This window comes from Cryptosporidium ryanae, assembly GCF_009792415.1.
Source record: "Cryptosporidium ryanae isolate 45019 chromosome Unknown contig_5, whole genome shotgun sequence".
NCBI lineage: Eukaryota > Apicomplexa > Conoidasida > Eucoccidiorida > Cryptosporidiidae > Cryptosporidium > Cryptosporidium ryanae.
In genome coordinates this window covers 174,155-196,258 of record NW_027125531.1, presented here as the reverse complement: position 1 = coordinate 196,258, position 22,104 = coordinate 174,155, and the positions used below count along the sequence as shown (strand labels likewise).

At 35.7% G+C, this 22,104-nt stretch overlaps 9 protein-coding genes across 9 annotated transcripts; 4 read left to right on the top strand and 5 right to left on the bottom strand.

Moving 5' to 3' along the window:
* Positions 1-23: 23 nt before the first annotated feature.
* Positions 24-1,367, bottom strand: FG386_002741 (uncharacterized protein; the record flags this gene model as incomplete). Its single annotated transcript, XM_067342190.1, has 1 exon — positions 24-1,367. The coding sequence occupies one exon, from the start codon at positions 1,365-1,367 to the stop codon at positions 24-26; it is 1,344 nt and encodes a 447-aa protein (XP_067197795.1).
* Positions 1,368-1,894: 527 nt separating this feature from the next.
* Positions 1,895-4,561, bottom strand: FG386_002739 (uncharacterized protein; the record flags this gene model as incomplete). The annotated part of the gene is made up of 1 exon (XM_067342188.1): positions 1,895-4,561. The coding sequence occupies one exon, from the start codon at positions 4,559-4,561 to the stop codon at positions 1,895-1,897; it is 2,667 nt and encodes an 888-aa protein (XP_067197793.1).
* A 1,435-nt stretch (positions 4,562-5,996) lies between these two features.
* Positions 5,997-7,610, top strand: FG386_002738 (uncharacterized protein; the record flags this gene model as incomplete). Its single annotated transcript, XM_067342187.1, has 1 exon — positions 5,997-7,610. One exon carries the CDS (start codon positions 5,997-5,999, stop codon positions 7,608-7,610), a length of 1,614 nt encoding a protein of 537 aa, XP_067197792.1.
* A 204-nt stretch (positions 7,611-7,814) lies between these two features.
* Positions 7,815-9,233, bottom strand: FG386_002737 (Vps9p/ RAB5 like RAB GTpase binding protein involved in vacuolar sorting; the record flags this gene model as incomplete). The annotated part of the gene is made up of 1 exon (XM_067342186.1): positions 7,815-9,233. The coding sequence occupies one exon, from the start codon at positions 9,231-9,233 to the stop codon at positions 7,815-7,817; it is 1,419 nt and encodes a 472-aa protein (XP_067197791.1).
* Positions 9,234-10,262: 1,029 nt separating this feature from the next.
* Positions 10,263-11,294, top strand: FG386_002736 (uncharacterized protein; the record flags this gene model as incomplete). The annotated part of the gene is made up of 1 exon (XM_067342185.1): positions 10,263-11,294. The coding sequence occupies one exon, from the start codon at positions 10,263-10,265 to the stop codon at positions 11,292-11,294; it is 1,032 nt and encodes a 343-aa protein (XP_067197790.1).
* Positions 11,295-11,365: 71 nt separating this feature from the next.
* FG386_002735 (uncharacterized protein) lies at positions 11,366-13,900 on the bottom strand (the record flags this gene model as incomplete). The annotated part of the gene is made up of 1 exon (XM_067342184.1): positions 11,366-13,900. One exon carries the CDS (start codon positions 13,898-13,900, stop codon positions 11,366-11,368), a length of 2,535 nt encoding a protein of 844 aa, XP_067197789.1.
* A 1,679-nt stretch (positions 13,901-15,579) lies between these two features.
* On the top strand, positions 15,580-16,461 carry FG386_002734 (E2F like domain containing transcription factor with the wHTH fold; the record flags this gene model as incomplete). The annotated part of the gene is made up of 1 exon (XM_067342183.1): positions 15,580-16,461. The coding sequence occupies one exon, from the start codon at positions 15,580-15,582 to the stop codon at positions 16,459-16,461; it is 882 nt and encodes a 293-aa protein (XP_067197788.1).
* Positions 16,462-19,070: 2,609 nt separating this feature from the next.
* FG386_002733 (uncharacterized protein) lies at positions 19,071-19,445 on the top strand (the record flags this gene model as incomplete). Its single annotated transcript, XM_067342182.1, has 1 exon — positions 19,071-19,445. One exon carries the CDS (start codon positions 19,071-19,073, stop codon positions 19,443-19,445), a length of 375 nt encoding a protein of 124 aa, XP_067197787.1.
* Positions 19,446-19,958: 513 nt separating this feature from the next.
* On the bottom strand, positions 19,959-21,260 carry FG386_002732 (pelota/Dom34; the record flags this gene model as incomplete). Its single annotated transcript, XM_067342181.1, has 1 exon — positions 19,959-21,260. One exon carries the CDS (start codon positions 21,258-21,260, stop codon positions 19,959-19,961), a length of 1,302 nt encoding a protein of 433 aa, XP_067197786.1.
* Positions 21,261-22,104: the final 844 nt, after the last annotated feature.

Here is a 22,104-nt window from a genome sequence, read left to right as displayed (position 1 = left end):
CTAAGTTAGGTACAGCAGTTTTACTAAAATCCAAAAGGTATGTGAACGTTGTTATTACTACTACTGCCACCGTCATTACCATTACTATTGTTGTCTTCATTCTCCGTATATCCACATTTAAAAGAGTGGACCTTACTATTGTTGTTACTCAAAGATAACATGTCTAGCAGATCAAGAGACTCCATAATTTTCTTTTTATTAGTTGTTTCGCTCTGATTTCTTGAATAGTTTGTCACTGTTTCCTCCTCCTTTTCATTGACAAAGTCAATGCTAAACGGATTAGAAGTCTTGTCAGTTGTTTTCTCAATAACATTGTTATTACTAGCTCCTATAAAGTCGCACCATTCTGACGTAAATTGATTGTCCTTGTCGTTGTTATTCTCAAAATCCTGTTCAAAGGGATTATTATTATTGTTATTTGATATATTCCTCTCATCCTGTCTTGTTAATCTGTTCGTAGCTGCCAATATATGCTTGTCTGGCTCAGTGTTCCTACTTCTAGTCATAGTGTTGCTATTGTAAGCGTTATTTATACGAATTATACCAGAATTCTTATTGTTACTGTTCAATGACGAAGGAAGAGGTGGGAAAGTTTGTGATGATAACGAAGAACACGACGCATTATCGTTAATATTCCTATTATTTTTATATTCAATACAACCATTAAATTGTTGTTGTGGCTTATATGGATCGTATAATTCGTTCCTATAGTTATTGTTCGTGCCATCGTAACTGTGACTATAGTAACCTCCACTAGACTTTTCAGATCTAGTATGACCAAAACCAACAACACCTCCCGTTACGCCATTAGAGGACCTGCTTCCGTAATTACCTGCATTAGAGACAGTATTACCACATCTACTATTTATTCCTATGTATTTGCTCCTGTTCTCCTTAGCTTTTTTTCTCTCGTTCTTCAAAACCAACGGGTCATTAAGTAAATTTAATATATATTTTGATTTATCCCTTATTCCTGCTCCCTTGTCCCTACCTTCCTCATTATAGTAAAAATCCTGCAAACTTCTTATTCTGTATATATTTTCCTTTGTATCGTCTATAAATCTCTCCAAGCCGTTTTTTAGTAAATATTCTATAAGTATCAATGTTTTATATATTTTTCGCCACTTTGATGGTTTTTGGTTCAAGCAGTCACATATACAATGTTGTACCACAATATAATCGTGGTAGTCAACCATACTACGAGAAATCTCATTCAATATTGTCGAAGAACAACCCCAATTTGTATTTGACGTTGCCTCTTTTAAAAGTTTTTCTAATGGTGTTAAAGGGTTTACTATTTGGGATGCTGTTTTCTTGACCTTCTTACTCACCGAAATCAATATTCGTCCTACATCACCTATGTCCATTTTTATATTACTTAAACTTATTAAAATGTATTTATTCTCAAGAACCTATAATCTTTAAGTGTCCTATATATTTCATCAAAATTACCTGCCTTTTTACTCCTTATTTACACTTGTTTACTCACCTTATTAAGTATTTGTGTATATATGAATACGCTATTTGTACCTGATTAACTTATTCAATACAAGGATTATCCAAATACTATCTAATAAATAAAGATACATTTATTCACTGTTTCTATGTCACATACCAGTATTCCAAACACTTGAGTTTTCAACTGCAGCAGCTAATATACTTGAAAATATAACATAGTAGCAATTATCATAAGATAATAGTGGTATATCACTGATGGACTCTAGAAAAGGAAAACAATGTTTAATGTCTACTTGTATCTTTTTTATTTATAATCTTGAAATCGTGAAAAAAATATAATCTTGATTTTGTCTATTAATAAATGAATAGCATTTATTTATTAAACAATTATATTGTACTTTTAATTATGGGGTCGGCGCCAAAAAGGCTTTAATAATTATTTATCTATTAATTGAATAAGCTTATGAAAATAATTGGTGCATTTTTTCATAGTATTTAGCTCTTCATAAATTGAATAAAATAGCTTAATATATATTCTTATTTCCTGCTTTAGTTTGCTTGAGTAATTCAATATGTTTTTGCCACTCTCATTTAATTTATAGTAATTTAACTTTTTAATTAACATATCTTTTTCTTCACTTAATATTTTATATCTGCTGCTACAGTTATTATATATTATATTGATTAATTTCACTTCAGTATCCCACCTTCTCACAGTGTTATCTTTTGATTTCTCGTAATTAAATAACAGTTCCCTCAAACATACATACTTTTTACTCTCTATTCCACCAACAGTTCCCAGACTATTAAATTGTATTGTACCAAAGCCCGTACCTACTCCATTATAGAATGAATACTCATTGCAGTCAATTTTAAACGACTCCTTTCTATTATCGCTAACATATTCGTTCTCCTGTTCTATTTTTATTTGTTTATTGATTGAAATATAGTGAACATAGTCATTCATTGCATCAGTGATAGCTATATATTTGCTTCTTATGTTAACTAACCAATCCGGAAGCAATTCCTTGTAGATATTTGAATGAATGCTGTTTATGGTCACACTTGTACTATATTTAAAGTTTATGAGATTACCACTAATTTCATTAGTATTGGTGTTTTTTCTTATAAACCATGTGGTAAAGTACTCGTTATTAAATAATATCTTGCCATATTGAAGCAACAATTTAATGTTGTTAAGCTGGCCATAGTGGGTGTATATCTTTTTATATATGTAATGACTCCTTTTTTTTGAATTTTTATTGAAATTACTGTCATAATTCCAGTTAATTGAATTATCATTCATACTATGAAATACTGTAAATTTCTCATAATTGTCAAATATATTATTGTCATGTGGGAATACTACATAATATGGCGAGAAAGCTATATTGCCGTTTCTATCTTTTATTGAATGAGATATAACAAAAGATGTTATCCAGTCTATGTCGTATTCTGTTACTTTCTCAAAACCAAAAGTATCGTAAATATCATAATTAACCGTTTTTCTGTAGTATTCAGATAAATATACATTTACTTTATTATAAATACCCTTTTTAAAGTTTATATATGAGTCTAACAATTCCGGATACAGTTTGCTTACTATATTTATCTGATTTTTATTGAAAAAAGCTATATTGTCCATGTTATTGTTATTCACTATATTCTCTTTGTATTTCTTCAAAAACAAAGTCAGAAAACCGTCGTTTTTGCTATATAATTTTAACAATAACTTTAATACCAACATCTCATATTTACTACATAACCACTTCTTATTTTTCAAGCATAGATTCTCCAATTTTTCATTGTCGTAGCCAGTTGATATTATCACTTTTCTATCTACTTTAATTAAGTTAACATTGTTTTCAATATTTTGAGCATTTAACATGTAAATAATCAATTCGTATGGTCTTTCAAAACCCAACATATCCAGTTTATTCTCGTCGGTGATTGCTTTTATTACAGACAAATTTTTGCCAATATCCTTCTCTGTAAAGTGCTTTTTCATATTTATTCCATATTCAAGCTCCTTATAGTACAAGTTTATCATCCCCTCTTGGTAACTGTATTCTGGATAACATAGCAACTCCATTATACCAATATTGTTTGTATCAATACCATGAGACCCGGGATTTCTGCCATTCAACACGTAGTTTATCAAGCTTATGCCGTTGTCCGCTGTATTATTCCCTCTAACTTTTTCTTCAGTCTCTAAATCAAAAGTTTCTAACACATTTTTGCCGTACCATCCCTCATATTCATTTGTCGCATTGCCGTTCTCCTCCAGCTGAAACCCTTTTCCAAACAGATCCATGTCCATGTTAGCTTTAATGCTCATATTAAAGCTGGGGGCTTTGATGTTTAATTGAGCAGAATCGTAATTTTCTATTGACAAATTTCTGTTGACTGTATTAAATCCAGTTTTACTGCTTTTCGTAGTGTAACCATAATTATCAACCTCATAGTCCTTAACTTTGCCGGTCTCCTTCCTCTTTTCTTTAAACGCATTCTTAACTCCATTCAAGTCTCCGTTTTCTCCCAACTCCCCCATCCTAAGGTACTCAAAAGCCTCTCTCACATTGTCCGTTGACTCTTTACTTATATAGTACGTGCTCTCAACAGAAGGAGTCTCCACCGATTTTATTACCTCTATCACACTCTCAAGCCCTATTCCTAAACCTAAATAGTCTCTCCTTTCTATTATCCTGTACACTGAAAATACAGTCAACAAGAAAAACAACAGCGAAGTTGCGTAAACTGCTAACCACAAAAGTAACTTATGCCACTTGTATTCTTTTGCAGCCACACTATTTGCTATCTTGTTTTTGTCATCATGCAGTAATGACGTGTTTTTATGCATGCATGCATCTTGCGCATGCAAGTATTTTATTATTCTCTCTACACCTACTGGACCTTTTGAATTCCTGCAGTCATTACCATCCCTCAAAAATTTTGGACCTGGCTTCTCGACTCTCCTTGTTCTCGAACTGAGTACTATCGGGCTTTTATTTATAACTCCGTTTTTTATAGAACCTCTTTTGCTTACTGGCGTACTGTTTATGTAGCAACCGTCATCCGCTAATGTGGACTTTACCTTGTTCATTATACTGTCACCAATTACAAATGCGCGTCCTTCGCATACTTTTCAATTAAAGTATCGCTTTCTAGTGCAGCCACCTGTCCCTTTTCATTCGTATTTCCTAACTTTCTAATTAAATCTTAAATTTGATTTCTTTATTTTCCCTTCTGGTAATAAGTCAATTTTCACTTTTACCATAATATTCCCGCCTGTTTGTAATTGTGATTTCGCCCCCCACGGAAAATTATACTAGAATTTACATGCATAAAATGTCTCTCAAGTAGTATTTTTGGTGCTAGATATAGCAAAGATATTATACATAATTTGGAGTTTGTAAGGGGGAAAAATAATAAGATTTGTTTGCACTGACGTGACTCGTTTGGTCGTATTATGATCAGGTCACATGAGGAGCGAGTCTGTGGAAAACAACTCGTTAAATCCCTCCCATTGAGGAGCTAATTAGTTGATTAAAACAATATAGCACTACGTTCATTTTATGTTACTTTTTGAATTAAAATCTCAGAAAACCCCGAAGTACTTTCGTTTCGCGAGATGTTGTTTACAACTTGCTGTTTTCTAAGCTCCACGAGGAAAAAATAACGTACAAAACACAATTAGGTTTTCCTTTGATTTTCTCATTACTCGCATGTAAATGCTACAAATATGGGCGAGCACTAGGGCGAAAAATTAAACAATTTCTGGTGGTGTTAAAAAAATTAAAGCAACCAGTCGAGTTAAGGAGCTCCGATTTTAAAACAAGTGCTAACATAAGTTTCATAACCATGACTCTTTAATTAGCCTACAAACTAAATCTATAGCGAAAAAAACTAAAAATCACTGTAATAACCCTCTTGTTTTTATATCATATAGAATTTAATTTACACACTCATCTTATCTTTTTACTTGTACAGGTAAAATTCAAACATAAAAATTATTTTCCAATCTGCACCTGTAGACAAAAATTAAGTGTTGGCGCTGGTTGAGTGTATGTGTAACAAATTATTATGGCCTTATAACCCAAATATAAACAAGAGTCATTAAAATTGGCGGGTACACTCTTTTAATAGCAAAGTTATTCATTGAGGTTGGGTGGTATTTGACGTTTTAAAGAGCAGTATAAACAAGAGCAACACGAGGAAGAGGCCTTAAACGGTTTGGTCTATAACTTTGCCTTTTCTCCAAATTTTTGAGGGAGGAGGGTCCATAAATATAGAGTCCCTTTTCTTTTTGAGATTTTACTAATTTCTAGTAATAGTATTTGGTATCAATAATATGAAGTTATAAATGTAAATTATATATAGCTTATGATATTCCGTAAAAATTAAGGGTCATAATTACTTAAGTACATATATATGTATACATATATACATATGTACATATTTATGTATATATATATATGTACATATATATATATCACACTATTTAAACAGCATTATTGTATTTCATATTCAGATTAATTATGAAATCAAACAATGCAAATAACGATGATAGTTGTGGTAATATAGGTAATTATGAGTTTAACCAGGGTTGTAATTTAGAATACAACAACGAAAATGCAAATGGGAGCATAAACGTGAGCAGTAATTCTGTAATGTACAATACTTGCGATATTAATACAAATTTAACCAGTATCAGAGTTGTGTTTAGTAATGTAAATAACGTTAAAAGCCATAAGTGTGAGTGTTACATTGACATAAATGAGAGTGATTCACAAGTTAATCCCTGTAACAGTGCATGTGCGTTTCAAGACAATTCGTTTTACAGTACAGACGTACATTCACCAAGATCAATTTCCATGGGACCAACAAATAATAATATTCTGCTAAATGATTCCTTTTCTCCATCATATGAAAAACTAAGTGAAGATGATGATGAGACTCTAAATGTCAAAAGCATGATACATCTAATATGTTCTGATGAATTTCTTTATAATGCCGAATATCTGAAAAGGAATGTCAGAATTAGTACCAATGAGAACATTCAATTGCTTAGTGATAATATTCTTGAAAATAAAAACAACGGCGTCAATAATGTAAAAACCCACTGTTACAATAAACGTACATTTAAAAGATTAAGACTATCAAAGTCCCCACCATGGGTAGCATTTCAAAACGATAATTATTTCTCATTTAGCAAGTCTTCAATTAGAAGAACAAGAGCATCGGTTGCTTTGCCTGAAGAGTACTACCATATTCCAGTGCCAAATTTGTTCTTTAGAGAGCCTATATTTCAATTATTAAAATCAATAAGGAAGGCACTTAAAAAGCCATGTGAAATAGAACAACTTGTGAATTTAAATCCAATAGATCCATTTTTAGTCGAGAGTTACTTGATTAGGTCGAGGAAAATATATTCACGCGATCCCAAATTAATTACAGACTTGCTGTTAACAAATATTGATAATAGTTGCATCGAAAAGTGCTTGGACACCATCATCAAAGTGAAGTCAAATAGAATATGTGATGTTGAAGACTTTAGGGTTAAACTTGAAAACAATCTCAATTATATACACAATGCGACCAAATCAAGATATTTAATAAATATACTTGCAAAAATAAACTTTGATCCAAGTAAAAGAAGTCACAAAAATCTTTTGAGCTCGCTTTGGAATTGTTATTATTCAAGTGACGACGAAATTAAATGGGAATTACTTGGTTTTCAGAGATGCGACCAGCCTTATAGCGATTTCAGAGGGGTTGGTATATTGGCACTTGTATGTCTCTTATATTTCAGTCTCGCTCATCCAATAGAATCTAAAATTATACATAGAGAGTCAAGCAATTCAAAGTACTGGTACTCATTTGCAGTAACTGGGATTAATATCACTTCTTGGTTGAGAGATTGGTTAAATCAAAGAGACCAAAGAGTTATCGAATTCTTTTACAAAACTGATAACGACGTAAATATGATAATAATCTTTTGTGAACTATTTTCTTATATTTTCTTAAAGTTTCATACGTTTTGGATGGAAAAAAAACCGAAGAACATTCTTGAATTTCCATCTATTGCTCAATTGTTTAAGTCAAAAATAAATTTCCCAATTTCGGACAAAATTAGTCTTGAATATAACTAAATATATAAATATTATCAATCAATCTTTATTGGTTAGTAAATATTTTAATATAAAAGTTATTTTAATAATTTATATTTTCGCGTATATATCCACCTATTGAGTGTATAATGGCTGTCTTAAGTACCCCAGGGAGGAGTGGAAAGGGAGCTAGCTTGTTGTCATTCGGGTTTGCTTTTAATTTGTTAACATCAAGATTGTTAACCCCTACCCTTTTTTTAGGTCCTTTATTAAGTTTGCCATACTTTTATACTCTTCAAATAGTTTAGGCATATCACCCACTTTTAATTCCTCGATTGAATTGAATTCTGTATAACTTAGTTTCAACTGTGATATTTCACTTAATATTTCTTCAATCTCCTTTTGTTTTTCTTCAAATCTAAATTTTGACTCGGAGTAGGGCGTGAGCAAATTTAAAAGATTGTTTCCAAATAGTTTTTTCTCAGAGGAGTTGAACCTCTCCTCAAATACAGAGGACTCGATATTTAGTTGTATTTTCCTTCCATCCAATTTCTCCAAAAACGTTATTGCAGAATAAAAATGAGTGAAGAAATACAGATCCTCTGATACCAGCAAATTTGAATTTCTAAATAAAGATATAAATTCTATATGTGCTTTTATTTTAGTTGGGTTGCTCTGGATTAGGCAATATATTAATAATGGAAGCAGGTCATCGGCAGCTGGAGGAGAGTCTATTACGTCTTCGTTTAAATTGGCATTGCTTTCCTTCCATTTTTTGTTTATATTGTTCATATAAGAAAGCAGTATTTTGCATATGTTTACTATTAACACCACTTTGTCCTTTGGAGACTTAACTCTTATGAATTTATGGAGCTCGTTTTTGCATATGTCCAACCACAAGTTGTCGGTTTGAAGCATCTCAATGTACATTTTTGATATATCGAAATGATGCAATTTAACAAAGGTTTTCAACACTTTTAGCTTTCTAAATAGATAGTGGTCCGCGTCATCGTTCTCAAATGAGACTGCCTCAAACAGTATATTGTACAATTTAGTAGTTATCAGTTTCTCCAAACCTTCCGTTATGAATACCACCTCCTCTTTATCCCTCTCCTCCTCAAACTCGATGCTTGGTACTGACCTGAATGTGTTAGTTTCCAACAACAACCTAACACAGAAGGAAACAAACGAGTGAAGTATATATGATAGTGTTTTGGTATTTATATCATCGTGCTTGACTATAATATCCTCGAGCTCATGCTTCTCACTGACCTCACCGTATATAACGTGCAGTAAACCATCGTCCAAATACGGATATTGTTGAATAAATTTTGATATGAAAAAAACTGTTTCATTGCACTTGTCGTTTTTCAATAATAACAAAAATTTATTATATGATGACATATTATTCTCATTTTGATTCTCCTTTACAGCTTCGTTGTTCTTCTCCTTCTCCAAACCTACTCCCACACTACTCAATTCTTCATTCGTGTCAGTAGCTACCGTTATTTTCTTGTTTCTAACAGCGTTCTCGCCTGTTGTTGAAGTAATATATTTTTCCATGGCCAGGTCGGGACTCTCATTTGTTTCAAATCCATCAAACTCAACCCTACTCAAGTCGCAAGAAGACTCAATGGCAGATTCTGCGCTTCCATATTGTTTCATCCTGAACTGTATGCTCGCTCGCCTATTTATCTACTCGTCTCTATTTATTTTTTCACATTCCCCTTCACTTGTAGTTAGCGTTTTCAGCAGTTAATGCTTATCTTGTCCGTTCCCGCCCTCTACGATTTCCATTTAGGACCAATTTGTCTGAGCTTTTTGCTGCTTGTTCACTTGACTCGTGCCTGATATTGCAACTCAAACCCAGTACTTGATCGTTCGCACTTATTTGTGCGAGTTTCTGGCAGCTAACTTAACTGCAAAGTGACTCTCCAGGAGGTTTCGCTTGGTATTAACTATTGCACATCAGGGTTTGGCTTTATTACTGCCACTGTAATATTGCCGTCATCATGTTAAGCGCTTCACCTAGCAGTTGCTTTATTGCCGCACAATCATCGGTTGTGTTTGACTCCTTGTGTACTGATTGGCCGTTCCATAGCGGTAACGCCGACAGACAAATTTCTGGCCTCACCCTCTCGTTTAAGCACTCAGCGAAAACAAAAAGGTGTGCGGTTAGTCCCCGAAGAATTCAATAAAATAAAAGCAACCCACAAACTACCTGTGATACCGGCATTACTTCAGGCAATGTACAAATACTGCATGCATGCACTGAGGCAGTTTGTGGACAGCATGCTCATGCTTTTGATGCGAAAACAAGCAAAAGATAAAATTGAAACCAGTAATAAGTCGCAAAGTCTAACTTCGTTTAAAACTGAAGCGAAAAAATAAGATTCTGCAGTTAGAACTGGAGCATTTGCTTGGAGTAGCTGATTCTTGGCACACAATTTTGCACAGAAAGAGAGACTTGAATTGGCAGAGTGAGCGATCAACGCCAAAGGCGACTCAACTAAGAGGAATTTGTGCGAGGGAACATACTATAAGCGAAAGTTGGTTGCGGCGATAATTACGTACATAGAGCCTTCCCGCCGAAAGGCCTGCATATTGTAGATGAAAACAGATGTGTTCACTTTATTGTGCATTCAGTGAGTGAAGGGTAGAGTACGGATCGGAATAAAGTGCACTAGAGTGGAAATGTGTGGGAATCCAAAGCTAACTGACAAGAACTTTTATGAGAGATACCCGAAATACGACGCTTTAATAAATTCATTGGAAATACCAAACAACTTGGAGCCTTTTGAGGTTGTTTGTCCACCACGAAAAGTGGGTGTGGACACAAATGAAGGTTCGAAGAGCGGTGTTGAAGCCCATAACGCTCCTTTTTTGGACGAGAGCATACTGCTGAACACAACCACACTGGGTGAAAGCGACTTATATGCAGATTTTAATTGTTTGATATGTTACGGCATATTGAGAAGGACAATGGTTGTCAAGGACTGTATGCACCGTTTTTGTTGTGAGTGCATAGAAAAGTGCGTGAGAATAGGTTTGAGGGAATGTCCACAGTGCAGATTGCACATATCTTCCAGAAGAGCTCTTAGAAGTGATAAAATAATGGACGCTTTAACACTGCGCTTGTTTCCGAAGGCTATTGAATTTGAGGAGAAGTACCAGGAATTGTTGATTGAGAGGAACAAAAGACAAAGAATTTGTGGGTATGCGAGTGAAGATAGCAAAGTGCTTGGGTTGGCAGGCGAAAGAGGCTTTAGAGACGAAAACAATGCAAACCACGAGATTGAGGGAGTGACAAGCGTGCATTTAAAGTCAATAGTTGGCAATTGCTTTGGAAAGTTGGAGATGAATGCTGAGGATAAACACAAGGGCGAGGATGTTGTTAAACTAAAACTACCCCTTTACGTGAGATTGAGTTACATTAAGCAGTATATATTGGGTAAAATCCGTTTGGAAAAACCCGACGAGAAGTACCAGGTGCAGTTATACTTGAATAAAGAATGCGAGAATCACCACGCTGAAAATGGCAAGGAAAACATAGGCAACGTAAATTTTGATTCTAGGACAAGTAAACAAGAGAATAAAACGCCAGCAGTGCTGCTTGGATGCGAAGACGAGAAAATAGGGAATTTGGTTGAGAATAGAAAATACACGGAACAGCTTGGTGAAAGGAAAGAATTAGTCATTTCATACAAGTTATCAATTAAACAATAGACGAGTAAAGTTAAATTTTGTGTAACATCTTCAAATTTATCGGCTCATTTGGTTAATCACTTGAATCAATATTAATTACTGAAAATGTATACGGCTGGAACATTCCCACCTACGAACACAAGACTTCCGTTTGAGTTAATAGAAACCGTACCAATCCCGATAGTGTTCGTGCTTGTGGACAGCCTGTCTGCATTCTTTCCAACGTTACTCTTGCTGGAGTTTATATTAATAAAGCGAGTTTCATCATAATTTCTCGTTTCTTGATCACTTTCTTTAATTTTTCTCGAAAAAGAACAAGACGATGTGAACACCGATTTTATTTCTAATTTGTTTGAGGAGGTCAGTTCCAGAATGTTGACAGATCCATCATTAAATCCAACGTAAATATATTTGTGAAAATTATCTACATAAATGGAAACAATCTCGTTTTTTTCAATGCTATCATTTAATCTTTTTAATGAAACCAAAGTACATGAATCGTCAAATAGATACACGTTATATGAGGTAGCAACAATGAAGAATAGTTTATCTTTTAGGTTAAGCGTTTCAATAAAGTTAATTTGTGGAGGAGCGAGACCGTAGTTTACGCCAGAATTCTCGGTGATCTCGTGGTCCTCATTTAATTTTATTTTGGAGACACAGTCCAAAGAGATGAGCTTTTCGCCACCATTAGCTTTAAGATTCTCGCTGATACTGGTGTTTAAGTCGTAATTTCTCGCACTAGGCACCACTTTTGACACTTTAAATATAGGTATATATGGGACCCCGTCCATTATGCAAGTAAAGTACGGCTCGTTCGTAAAGTTGCTTTTAATAGAGAGTATCTGGCCTTCTTGATAAAAAGACTTTATCTTGTTGTCAGTAATATCGTAAATGATGATCTCGCCTTCCAAACAACCTGAAATAAGATACGAATCGTTGAAACACCAGGAAAGACCAAATATAGCAGATCTGTGGTCATGGTCATGGTGCAATTCCAAACCTTTAATACTTCTATTCATACATCCGTGCTCATTTTCCACGTTAATTCGCAGAATTTTGACATGGCCGTCTGCATCTCCAATTGCGAGATAGCTGTTATTATTGCTTAATTTCAGTGAAACTATTGGTGACTCTCTGTCTCCTCTGCAACCCTTAATTGATATGATCTCATTACCAGAGTATGTAAAAAGCGTCACTCTGCCGTTTTCGTACCCTATTACTATGTAATTCTCGTTCATAGACACCGCAGTGCCTGCCAGTAAACTTCCACCCTTATATACTGGCAAAAGAGTATAGTCACATTTTTTGCTGTTGCCCGTGTTTATATCCCACAGCTCCGGACAACCCTCTTCCCATGTTATGACTAACTTATTTGGATTCTCAGGCCCTTTACTGAATTGCACCTCGCGTATTCCGCTGTTCTTCCTCTCCTGTCTAATCAACTTTATGTGCGTTATACTGGACAGCTCTCTCTCAACAACGCTTTCGTTTTTTCCTATTTCATTCTTTACAGTCCCGTTGTCATTAAAACCGTTTATATCGTGACAATTCACACCATTAAGGTTGGCGCCATGCTTGTTTTCTGTTGTATCTTGACTTATAACGTTTTCCATCTTGACATCCCTTGCTAATTCTTCACCGGTAGAGGATGGGTGTGGCAGGTTCTGTTTGTACGTGCCATCCTCCACATCCTCACAGTGACCGTTTTCACCTTTATGGTCGCCGCAGTTTCTGGAATCGCTTTCAACAACCCGTAAACCAAGGTTCCCGTCAATGTTCATGCTTGTTTTTTCGTTTTCCGGGGTGATTTGGAAGCCTGGCTGGGGAGACCTGCGGGAGGCAATGGAGGACGAAACATCAACATTGCCGTGAACCCTTGCCTTGTCGTTGTCGGCATCCGCGACACTAGATCCTGGAAAAGAAGACTCTTCTCTGTTACGGTTTGACGAAATGTTGTTCTCATCAGCCAAAATAGTAGCGTCAAAACCGCCTGCCTGAATCGGCATTTGGCCTCTATTTTTCTTCGTTTTCTTGCTCGGAGGCTGGGAAACACCTCCATTTGAGTCTTTTTCGTCTTTCATTAACTCCTCATCTCCATCCATTTTAGACCTATGTTCAGTGCCCGGGTTAAAAGAAGTGCTGTTTCTGTCGCTTCCGTTGTTAGTCAGCGTTCCTTGTTTTTTCCCCTCCGAATCCTCGCAGAACCTCTCTCCCTGAGCCAAGTCCCTGGCACTGTTCACAGCTGATGAGGGATTATATCCCTGAACAAAGTTACTGCTTAGTGCCGTATTGTTTCCGACAGTAGCCTCGGGACTGGATGTAACTTGCTCAAGCGGTCTGCACCAGCATTCGTGCCTCTTAAATATCGAAAACGGCTCCTCGCACCTTATTTCCTCTCCAGTGTCATCACATGTGTGGTATTCCAGGTATATATATAACAACGCTTTTTGAAGAAATCCTACCAGGGCGTTCGGTGGAACCTTGTCCATTTGAGTCGTGAAAAACGGATTCTTGGGAATATTGGCTTCAGAATTAAAGCTAAACGCCGTATGGGAAAATCCATTCTCCATTAAGTATCTATAAACCAAAAGGTTTATCTCATCCGAAGTGAGATGGATTTTCATTTTTTCTTATGAAAAAGAAAAGCCTCTTAATTGGTCACTCAGCCCTGTTTCCCTCCAACACTACTCTTTATACATATACACCTATTTGAGTACGGGTACTCCTGTTTCTCTCTATCAGAAACAAAATAACAATAATTATTATAACAATAACAACACTTATTTATTTTTTCTATTCTCTCCATTCATACCTATTTATTTTAACCTTTTGTTTCACTTCCATCTCAGACCTAAAACCTTTTCTTAGTTTTGGCGGCAACCACGTTTTTCGTCAAAAATACTGGGCAAGGGTGCGTGTAAGTTATTTAAAAATTTAAGAAAGTTAATTACGTGCGGCGAGTTATCAAAACAAAAACAAGAAAGAAGCGTCTTTGTCAGTCTAAGGTCAGACCATAGCGTGCATGGCTTTCTCGCTTTCTTTTCCTTTATGATGGCTTTTCCTTCGCGCTTTCACACATCTGTTTCTTGCTCATTTTAACAGCATTGCATTTCTGAGGTCAATAACAGCAGGAATGCCTCTGCTAGTTAACTCTATTGCCATAGCATATATAGCATGCACATGTACATGTAGTATGCCACGTAACTGGCCGCAAAGTTTACATGTATCTGCATGCGACCCTTGAAAAATTTGCGGTCGGGTTTGCCATTGACTTCTACTTTTTTGTCGTCATACTTCCGCATTCAAGCGGAAAACTCGCACTGTTAACGCCATAAACCGGACCAAAGACGAAAACGGATACTTTTGGGCACACACGTGAAAATGTAAACTCCATCCTTTGTTCTTCCACCATAAATACTGTGCGGAGTAAGAGAGATTCACACTGAAATAAGCAGCACTCACTGTTACAGAACCATTACGCGAATAAATAAGAGAGCAGAAAACGAACAGTACTCCAACACAAATTCTTGCTTATTACTCAGCTCACGCAGCGCGTCTTTAGTAATGCAAAATTACATTTCCTTATGAGCCACCAGAAAGGCTCCGAATTGGCAGTAAACTAACACTAAAGTCCGCATTGCCTCGGTTATTTTCCTGTAATTTGATATTGGGACAAGTGCAGCTCACTCACCTCTTTCCAGAAGATAACACACATAAAAACCAACTTCTCTCCCACAAATAAAAGACAACAAAAAACAGTAACACAGCTAATTACGTCCTCGATTCATAGCTACTCCCGTTGCATACTCGCACTTAAATGAACACTTGGCTCCATATATCGGGAGCGCGGGCGCGGGGCTACGTATCTTATCTATAACGTAAACTTCCGGGTCCATTAATAATGTATCTTGGGGAGAAATAGGCGTATGCATATGTAATGTATTAAGGTTAGTTAAATTAGGTAATGTATAATTGCAGGTATTCGTACCGATATTAACGTTTATATAAATAAACCGGGGTTTGTTAAATATAGCTTTTAGAAAGTAAAATAACAGAGAAAGGATACTAAAAGAGGCGGGAAGTTCTGATAATTAGCACTATATTAGCAATAAGGTATTACTAATACTAATACAAGTAGAAATACTAATAAAATAAATTAGGTGAGTAAAAGTGAGTGAAGATAGCGGAATTAATTAAATATAATTCATTATATATCCTCTTACTTTTTTTATAGAGTAAGCTGTTGGTTAAAATAGGGGTTTGAGGTGATATTGATTAAATACTCTATTACAGTCATTAAATAATGAATAACCAAAGTTTAGGAGGTGGAGGATTCGTTCCCGGAGGTTATCCTCAACACGCAGTGCAGGTTCCAGGTTTGGAACAACATCACCCAGCACAATATAAAATAGCACAGGGAGGAAATAATTCAGGAAATGATCAATTAGTACCAGGTGATCACAATACATTGCCGCATTTATCATTGTTGCCTCCGCACCATTTGGCAGGCACTAGTAGCGGAACGGGAAACACGGGTGGTCCCGTGAGTGGAGCTGGCGGCGTTGGATATGGTGGTACGCCTAGCCAAATGCGGAATAGGTGCAAATTGGGAGTATTTAGTCATAGAGTTTGCGAGAAGGTTAGTGCGATAAAAGTGGCCTCTTATCACGAAATGACAGAGCACCTTATAAATATGGAACTCGGAGACGGTCCAGGACGTTCTAAGAATCCCGAAGCTAAAAATATAAGAAGAAGGGTATATGACGTGTTAAATGTGCTTTTGGCTATAGGGGTTGTCAGAAGAAGCGTTGGAGTTGGGAAGAACCTCATTTGGGCAGGACTGGATCCGGAAAGACCTTTAATCGATCAACTCGTGGAGAGATCTAGAATGGACCACACCGGCAGGCTTTCTAGCGGTCCAGATGAGCTTAGATCCGAAGAGCAGGCGAGAGCGGAAGTAGAAACTGCCAAGATTGCTTATTTAACTGCATTTGAAGCTCAAGTTCACGCTTTACAGGAAACGGTCAGACAAAGGATTGCTACTTGTAATGACAAGGATATAATTAACATTGCCGATTATATTGGACTTAATCAACTTCTAGTACCTGTTCAACATCCTCATTTAAATCACAACAACAACAACAGCAATATACCTAATGGAATTTCTGATGACTTGAAGAACTAGCGTTCAATCAAGATTTTGTTTGGTTAAATTAACAAGTGCTCGTAAAGATAGTTGTGTGAATGCAGGAGCGTTGGTATCAATTATAATGTTAAACGGTAAAATATAATAGTGGCTACGCTTCAACTTATTTTTTGATTAAGGGGATGATTTATGTTGATTTGCATTCTCGATTGTCACATATTATTATACAATTGCATAAGTCAACTTATACAATTTAAAGGAAAGAAGGATATATTTAATTAACTGGTTTTATCGTCTTATATTACTTGTTGCTCAATAATGTCAATTGTTATATTAATGTTTGAGTGCTCCACATTTGGAATAACTAATAATTAGCCTAATTAGAATAATATAATTTTTTTTTATTTTATGCGTATGTTGCCTTGTCTTCCGTTTCCAGAATTATTTGACTTTTATCTTAGTATCCACTCTATAGCTAATATAGGTGTTGCCTCCGAGTGCGAAGTGCAACTTTCCCTTTAGGTTCAATCTTCTTCTCTAGGGGATCTGTCGTTACACCACCGCAACATTCAAATCGGCACCACTTCCGTATGTCAGAACTAGCATTTGACTGTTTGTATGTGATTCTGGAATTCAAACGACAAGGCTATATTGCTTTTTCTGTTTTATAACCAAATACAGAGATACCAAACAATTTAAAACATCAAACGCCTGCTTCAGAAAATGCTAAACAAGAAAGAACGGAAACAGAGATTTCTCAAGCGAACCTTTTCATCACGGCGTTACCGATACATATGCATGTATTTAACACGTATGAATTACATGTAGTCGATAAAGCATGCATGTATATCGGTATACTGTAAACGCGAACCTTCAATAACAACACTGCATGCAGATTTAAAGCGTCATACATTTGTGAAGCATAAATTGCTGCTATTGTACCAGTTTTACTTATATTTTTTGACAGAATAAACAAAAATGTGCATATGTACAGATAGGACAGATGGGAATACGCTACCACAAAACAACGTTTTCACTTAAATTCGACAGCTTGGTAGTGAATTAGAGTAACTCGCGCAGTCACTCTCCTTTATTTCTGTTCAGCTAAAGCGTAAAAACACAAACGAAAATATTGAGGTGAAAATCACATTGTATTCGCTTATTTTACATTTACTCAATTGGAATTCAAAATTAAATACACACATACATACATAGCCGGCGCCAGCGCCGCTATAGGCGGCAATCTCTGAGACAGACATAACTGTGCACGTAATACTATGGGCCGTAGTTAACTGTATACAAAATAGAATTACTCCGTCTCAAGTAAATAATAATAATACTAATACAGCAATACGGTAAAGATGTATATGTATATATTTGAAGTTTTGTCTGTATTTTTATTTCACTAAATAAATATATTGATTAAGAAGGCGCCAGGTCACTGTACATTATATATTTGTTTATGTATTAATTGTAATTAATTTTTAAATTCAGTTAGTAATGAAGGACTAATTGACAGCAAATAGTTTAATTAAAAAGACAAGAGTACATATATATTAATTGTAGTTTGAAAAGGTAAATATTTGACGTATTGTTCGGTATAAAAACGTTAGTTTTTATTATTAGTCAATATTTAAGAGACGGAGTAAAATTAGGATTTACGGTTATAATAATACCAACGAAATAGGTGTAGCATCTTAAGCACAAGGAAATGGCAAAGTCATACACAAACCATTCAAAAACATCTCGTCAGCCCAAGAGACCGTTTGAAAAGGTAAGTTTTCATTCTATTGGGAAAGAGAATGTGATTGAGACTTGCAGCGAATGGTTGTGACAAAGGCATATATTGTTAACTAGAGCACTTCGTTTCAAGTTCACCACCTTCTCTGGCGAATTTAAGTCGAGTTATTTTAATTAATGTATGTATACTTAACCTAATAAACTTCTTTCCTTCTCTAATGTTTAGGAGCGTCTTGATGCAGAAATGAAGCTTATTGGTGAGTACGGTCTTAAGAACAAGCGTGAAGTTTGGCGTGTTCAATATACCTTGGCAAAAATCAGAGCAGCTGCTCGTCACCTTCTAACATTGGACGAAAGGGATCCTATACGTATATTTCAGGGTAAGTTCTTTTGGCACTTCCTATAATTGGAAGAAAATAGGAAACGATAGTGAGTCTGTATATGTTGTGTATCTATGCTGGGATTGGCATTTGTTTATAAAATTTATGGCATGGTGGTTTTTTTTGTGGGAAACAATTATTTAAATGCATACAAGTTGTGACAAAGGGAGACAACACCTCGTTTGATGTCTTTGACCATTTGTTATTTCTCTGGACTTAAACATGCTAAATTGATTTTGGGACAAAGTTGGTAGCTTTAAATAAGAATCTGTGCAGGTGTCATCTTATGGATGTTAATGCCTTCTATGTTTCTTCCCGTTTTCAGTCTACCCGTTCCCCCCACTTACAGTAGATGACCGAAAAAGATGACAGAGACTAGATAAAAGGAAGCAGAGTTTGTCCATTCACACACAATATGTTATCCCGCTTACCTGCATGCATACATACATATACATCATACACAATATGCGTCATAAACACTTACAAGTAGACGAGTTGTTGTATCGTTTCCATTAAAACTAGATCCGAATGAGAAAACTAACTCCTTCTACAGGTGAAGCCCTTTTGAGACGTATGGAGAGACTTGGACTTCTTACAGAAGAGGAAAGAAAATTAGATTACGTACTCGGTTTAACGATAAGCAAGTTCCTCGAAAGGAGACTCCAAACACGTGTGTTTAAGCTCGGATTGGCCAAAAGCATCCACCATGCTCGTGTATTAATTAAACAAAACCACATTCGCGTCGGACGCCAAATAGTTGACGTACCTTCATTTATGGTCAGATTAGACTCTGAGAAACACATCGACTTTGCTTTAACCTCTCCATTTGGTGGTGGACGTCCAGGTCGTGTTAGAAGAAGAACACTTAAGAATCAGGGTGGTGAGGCCGAGGAAGAAGAGTAAACAGTATAATGGTTATAGAAACGAGTAAATCAAATAACGGCTTCGTTTTGTGTTCACATTCTTCATAGAGCAAGTTGACAAGGGAAATTACTATTGTTCTCGCGAATAATTGATTTTCCGAAAGATCAAAGATATAAGAAACGAAAAAGACAGTATAATAGACTATCAGTACGATTTTAACTTTTATTTATTCAGAATAAGGCGATTTCCGGTAGTTGCTTTGCTGTTATACCTGTCCATCTGCCCTTTTTCACTGCCTGCGCTTTTCATACTGGAGGAACGGATTGCACGTCCTTTCTCTTGAGTTAATATCGCGGCTAAAGCTGGAATCTGAGCTTTGGTCGAGAGAGCCTAAACAAAGTTTGGAACTACATGCATCGAAAACAAGAGAATGGAGTTGCGGTGCGGGAAAGGTACCATGAAGAAACTATCTCATTGTATTTGCATGCGCGAAAAAATGTTTGCATGGGAATATATATAATATGTATTGTTAATAATAAGATGGGAGTTATTCTAGTCTAATGTCTCTGTTTCCTCATTAACTCTGGTTAAAAAATCGTTATCTATTGTTTGAAAGTCATCAGTGTCGAAGCAGGAGTTTTCCAGATCGTTTTCTGCTTTTGCATAGTATTCAACCCCAATATCATGTTCATTGGGATTGTCATACATATTGCCTTGAATATCATTGAATTCAAACTCGAGTGGAAATCTCAAAATAGCTGCTATTCCCGTTAAGTTATCTAGTGCCTTTCCTGAATTATGTGTAGATGAAAAAATACTTGTTTTTCCGCCCATATTGTTATTGGATTCGGTTATTTGAGATATCTTTTTTCTAAGGGAAAAATTATCGGTCCTAAGCAATCTGTCTGACAACAATAGTGTTTCTATCGCACTATTCTCGAGTGCTGTCTCTATATTTTGAATACCATAACAAACATTATTTGAATCTGTAGACAGATAATACTGAAGCTTTTCTATTAGTTTTGTTTGAACATACGCCTTTGTGTCCTTTAATTTCTCATAAAAGTCATGGTTTAAAAGGATCTCATCTATTGATGACTGATATACACTGCTTGTTTTGGCCAACATAAATACATGTTTTTTGTTATTGACTAAATGCGATATATCTTTATTGTTGATGCTAGACACTTGTGTTAAATGCTTTAAATAATCCTCTTTATAAAACCCAGGACCACCTAATATTATATTATCCACATCGTCTACATTTATATGTAAAAGCAAATTTTTTGTTATGTTATCAAAAAACTTTCTTCTGCTCTCCTTAAATGCGTTTCCGATGTTTGATCTTGGTATATTTTGAGTTATGCCAAACAATTTACTCGTTCTTTGAGGCGATACCAAAAACATATTTGATATTCCATTTCCTATCAACAGCACCAATATGTCTTCACCGGCACCAACTTTCTTCTTTGTACACTCATCTAAGCGATTTCTCATTAGCCAGTCCCAGTTTCTTTTATACAATATAAATTCTGATCCTTTCTTTAATTCTATTGTATGGTGTTGTCCCAATTTAACATATTCGTTGTCAACTGCGTTGAAACCACTTATTCTTATGCTGTTAACTCCCTCATACTCCACACTCTTAACTATTATTGTCATTAATATTCTGTGCACCTTGGCAGTCACTTTTCCTGAAGTATGTTCTTTATATGTCTTTCGTTGTGTTATAGATTTAACGCTATCACCCGGCAATATTAAATTGTACAATTCCCAATTATCCTCATCCGATTCTATTCTTAACTTTACATATCCAAATCCACTTCCCGATATCTTTGACTTTAATAACAACATTATTCTGTTCGTCTAATACACAAAATTCACCTTGTAAAACGTCACAGGTCTTTCATTATAAAAAACAGATTCCCATTATCAACTCGAAATACAGAACACGCTGTTTTATCTACACTAATTCCTGTCTTATGTGACCCTTATCCATGTATTTCCGCTGATGCAAATTCCGAATGCCAATTCTCTTTCTCTCTCATAAACATCTGTATTCTACTCTCTAAGTTCCATTTCTTTTTACCGCCACCCGTTCGAAACCCCCAACAGTCTTTTACATGTGGTCCTACCATGTGTTACTATTGGGTAAAACCAGTTAAATCACTAAAAACGAATATATAAGGCTGCAATGGTCAGCTTTATTTTCCGTTCTCACATGTAACCTGTCGTCTTATATTTCCCAATCAGTCCATTCTACTTACAGCGCTCACCTGAAGCAAGTGCTATCGGGTCGCCTTTGTTCAACATTTCAAGAGTAGGAGCAATAATCACTCTGCTAGTGACTGCTGGCTACTTACTTAACACGACGATTTATGAAGACCAACAACTTCCTGAAGTTTACTTTTTTCTGTAGCTTTGCGACTTTTAAATGCAATCCACATGCAAAAATAACAAACACAATGCATGTGACACCCAAAACACATGCATGTAAAGAAACTAAATTTAAATTTTAGTCACCAGTTCACATGCACCGCATTTATTCGTTTTAGTTTCCTAACGGGGTAAACATTGTCTAATTTCCACTCTTTTGGTGGCTTTCATCATTCCCTCAGCACTAATGTCAGGGACTAACACTAAATAAGTGAGCAAATGGAGATTAAACTCAATTCAAATTTGGTTCTACGGAAGGTCA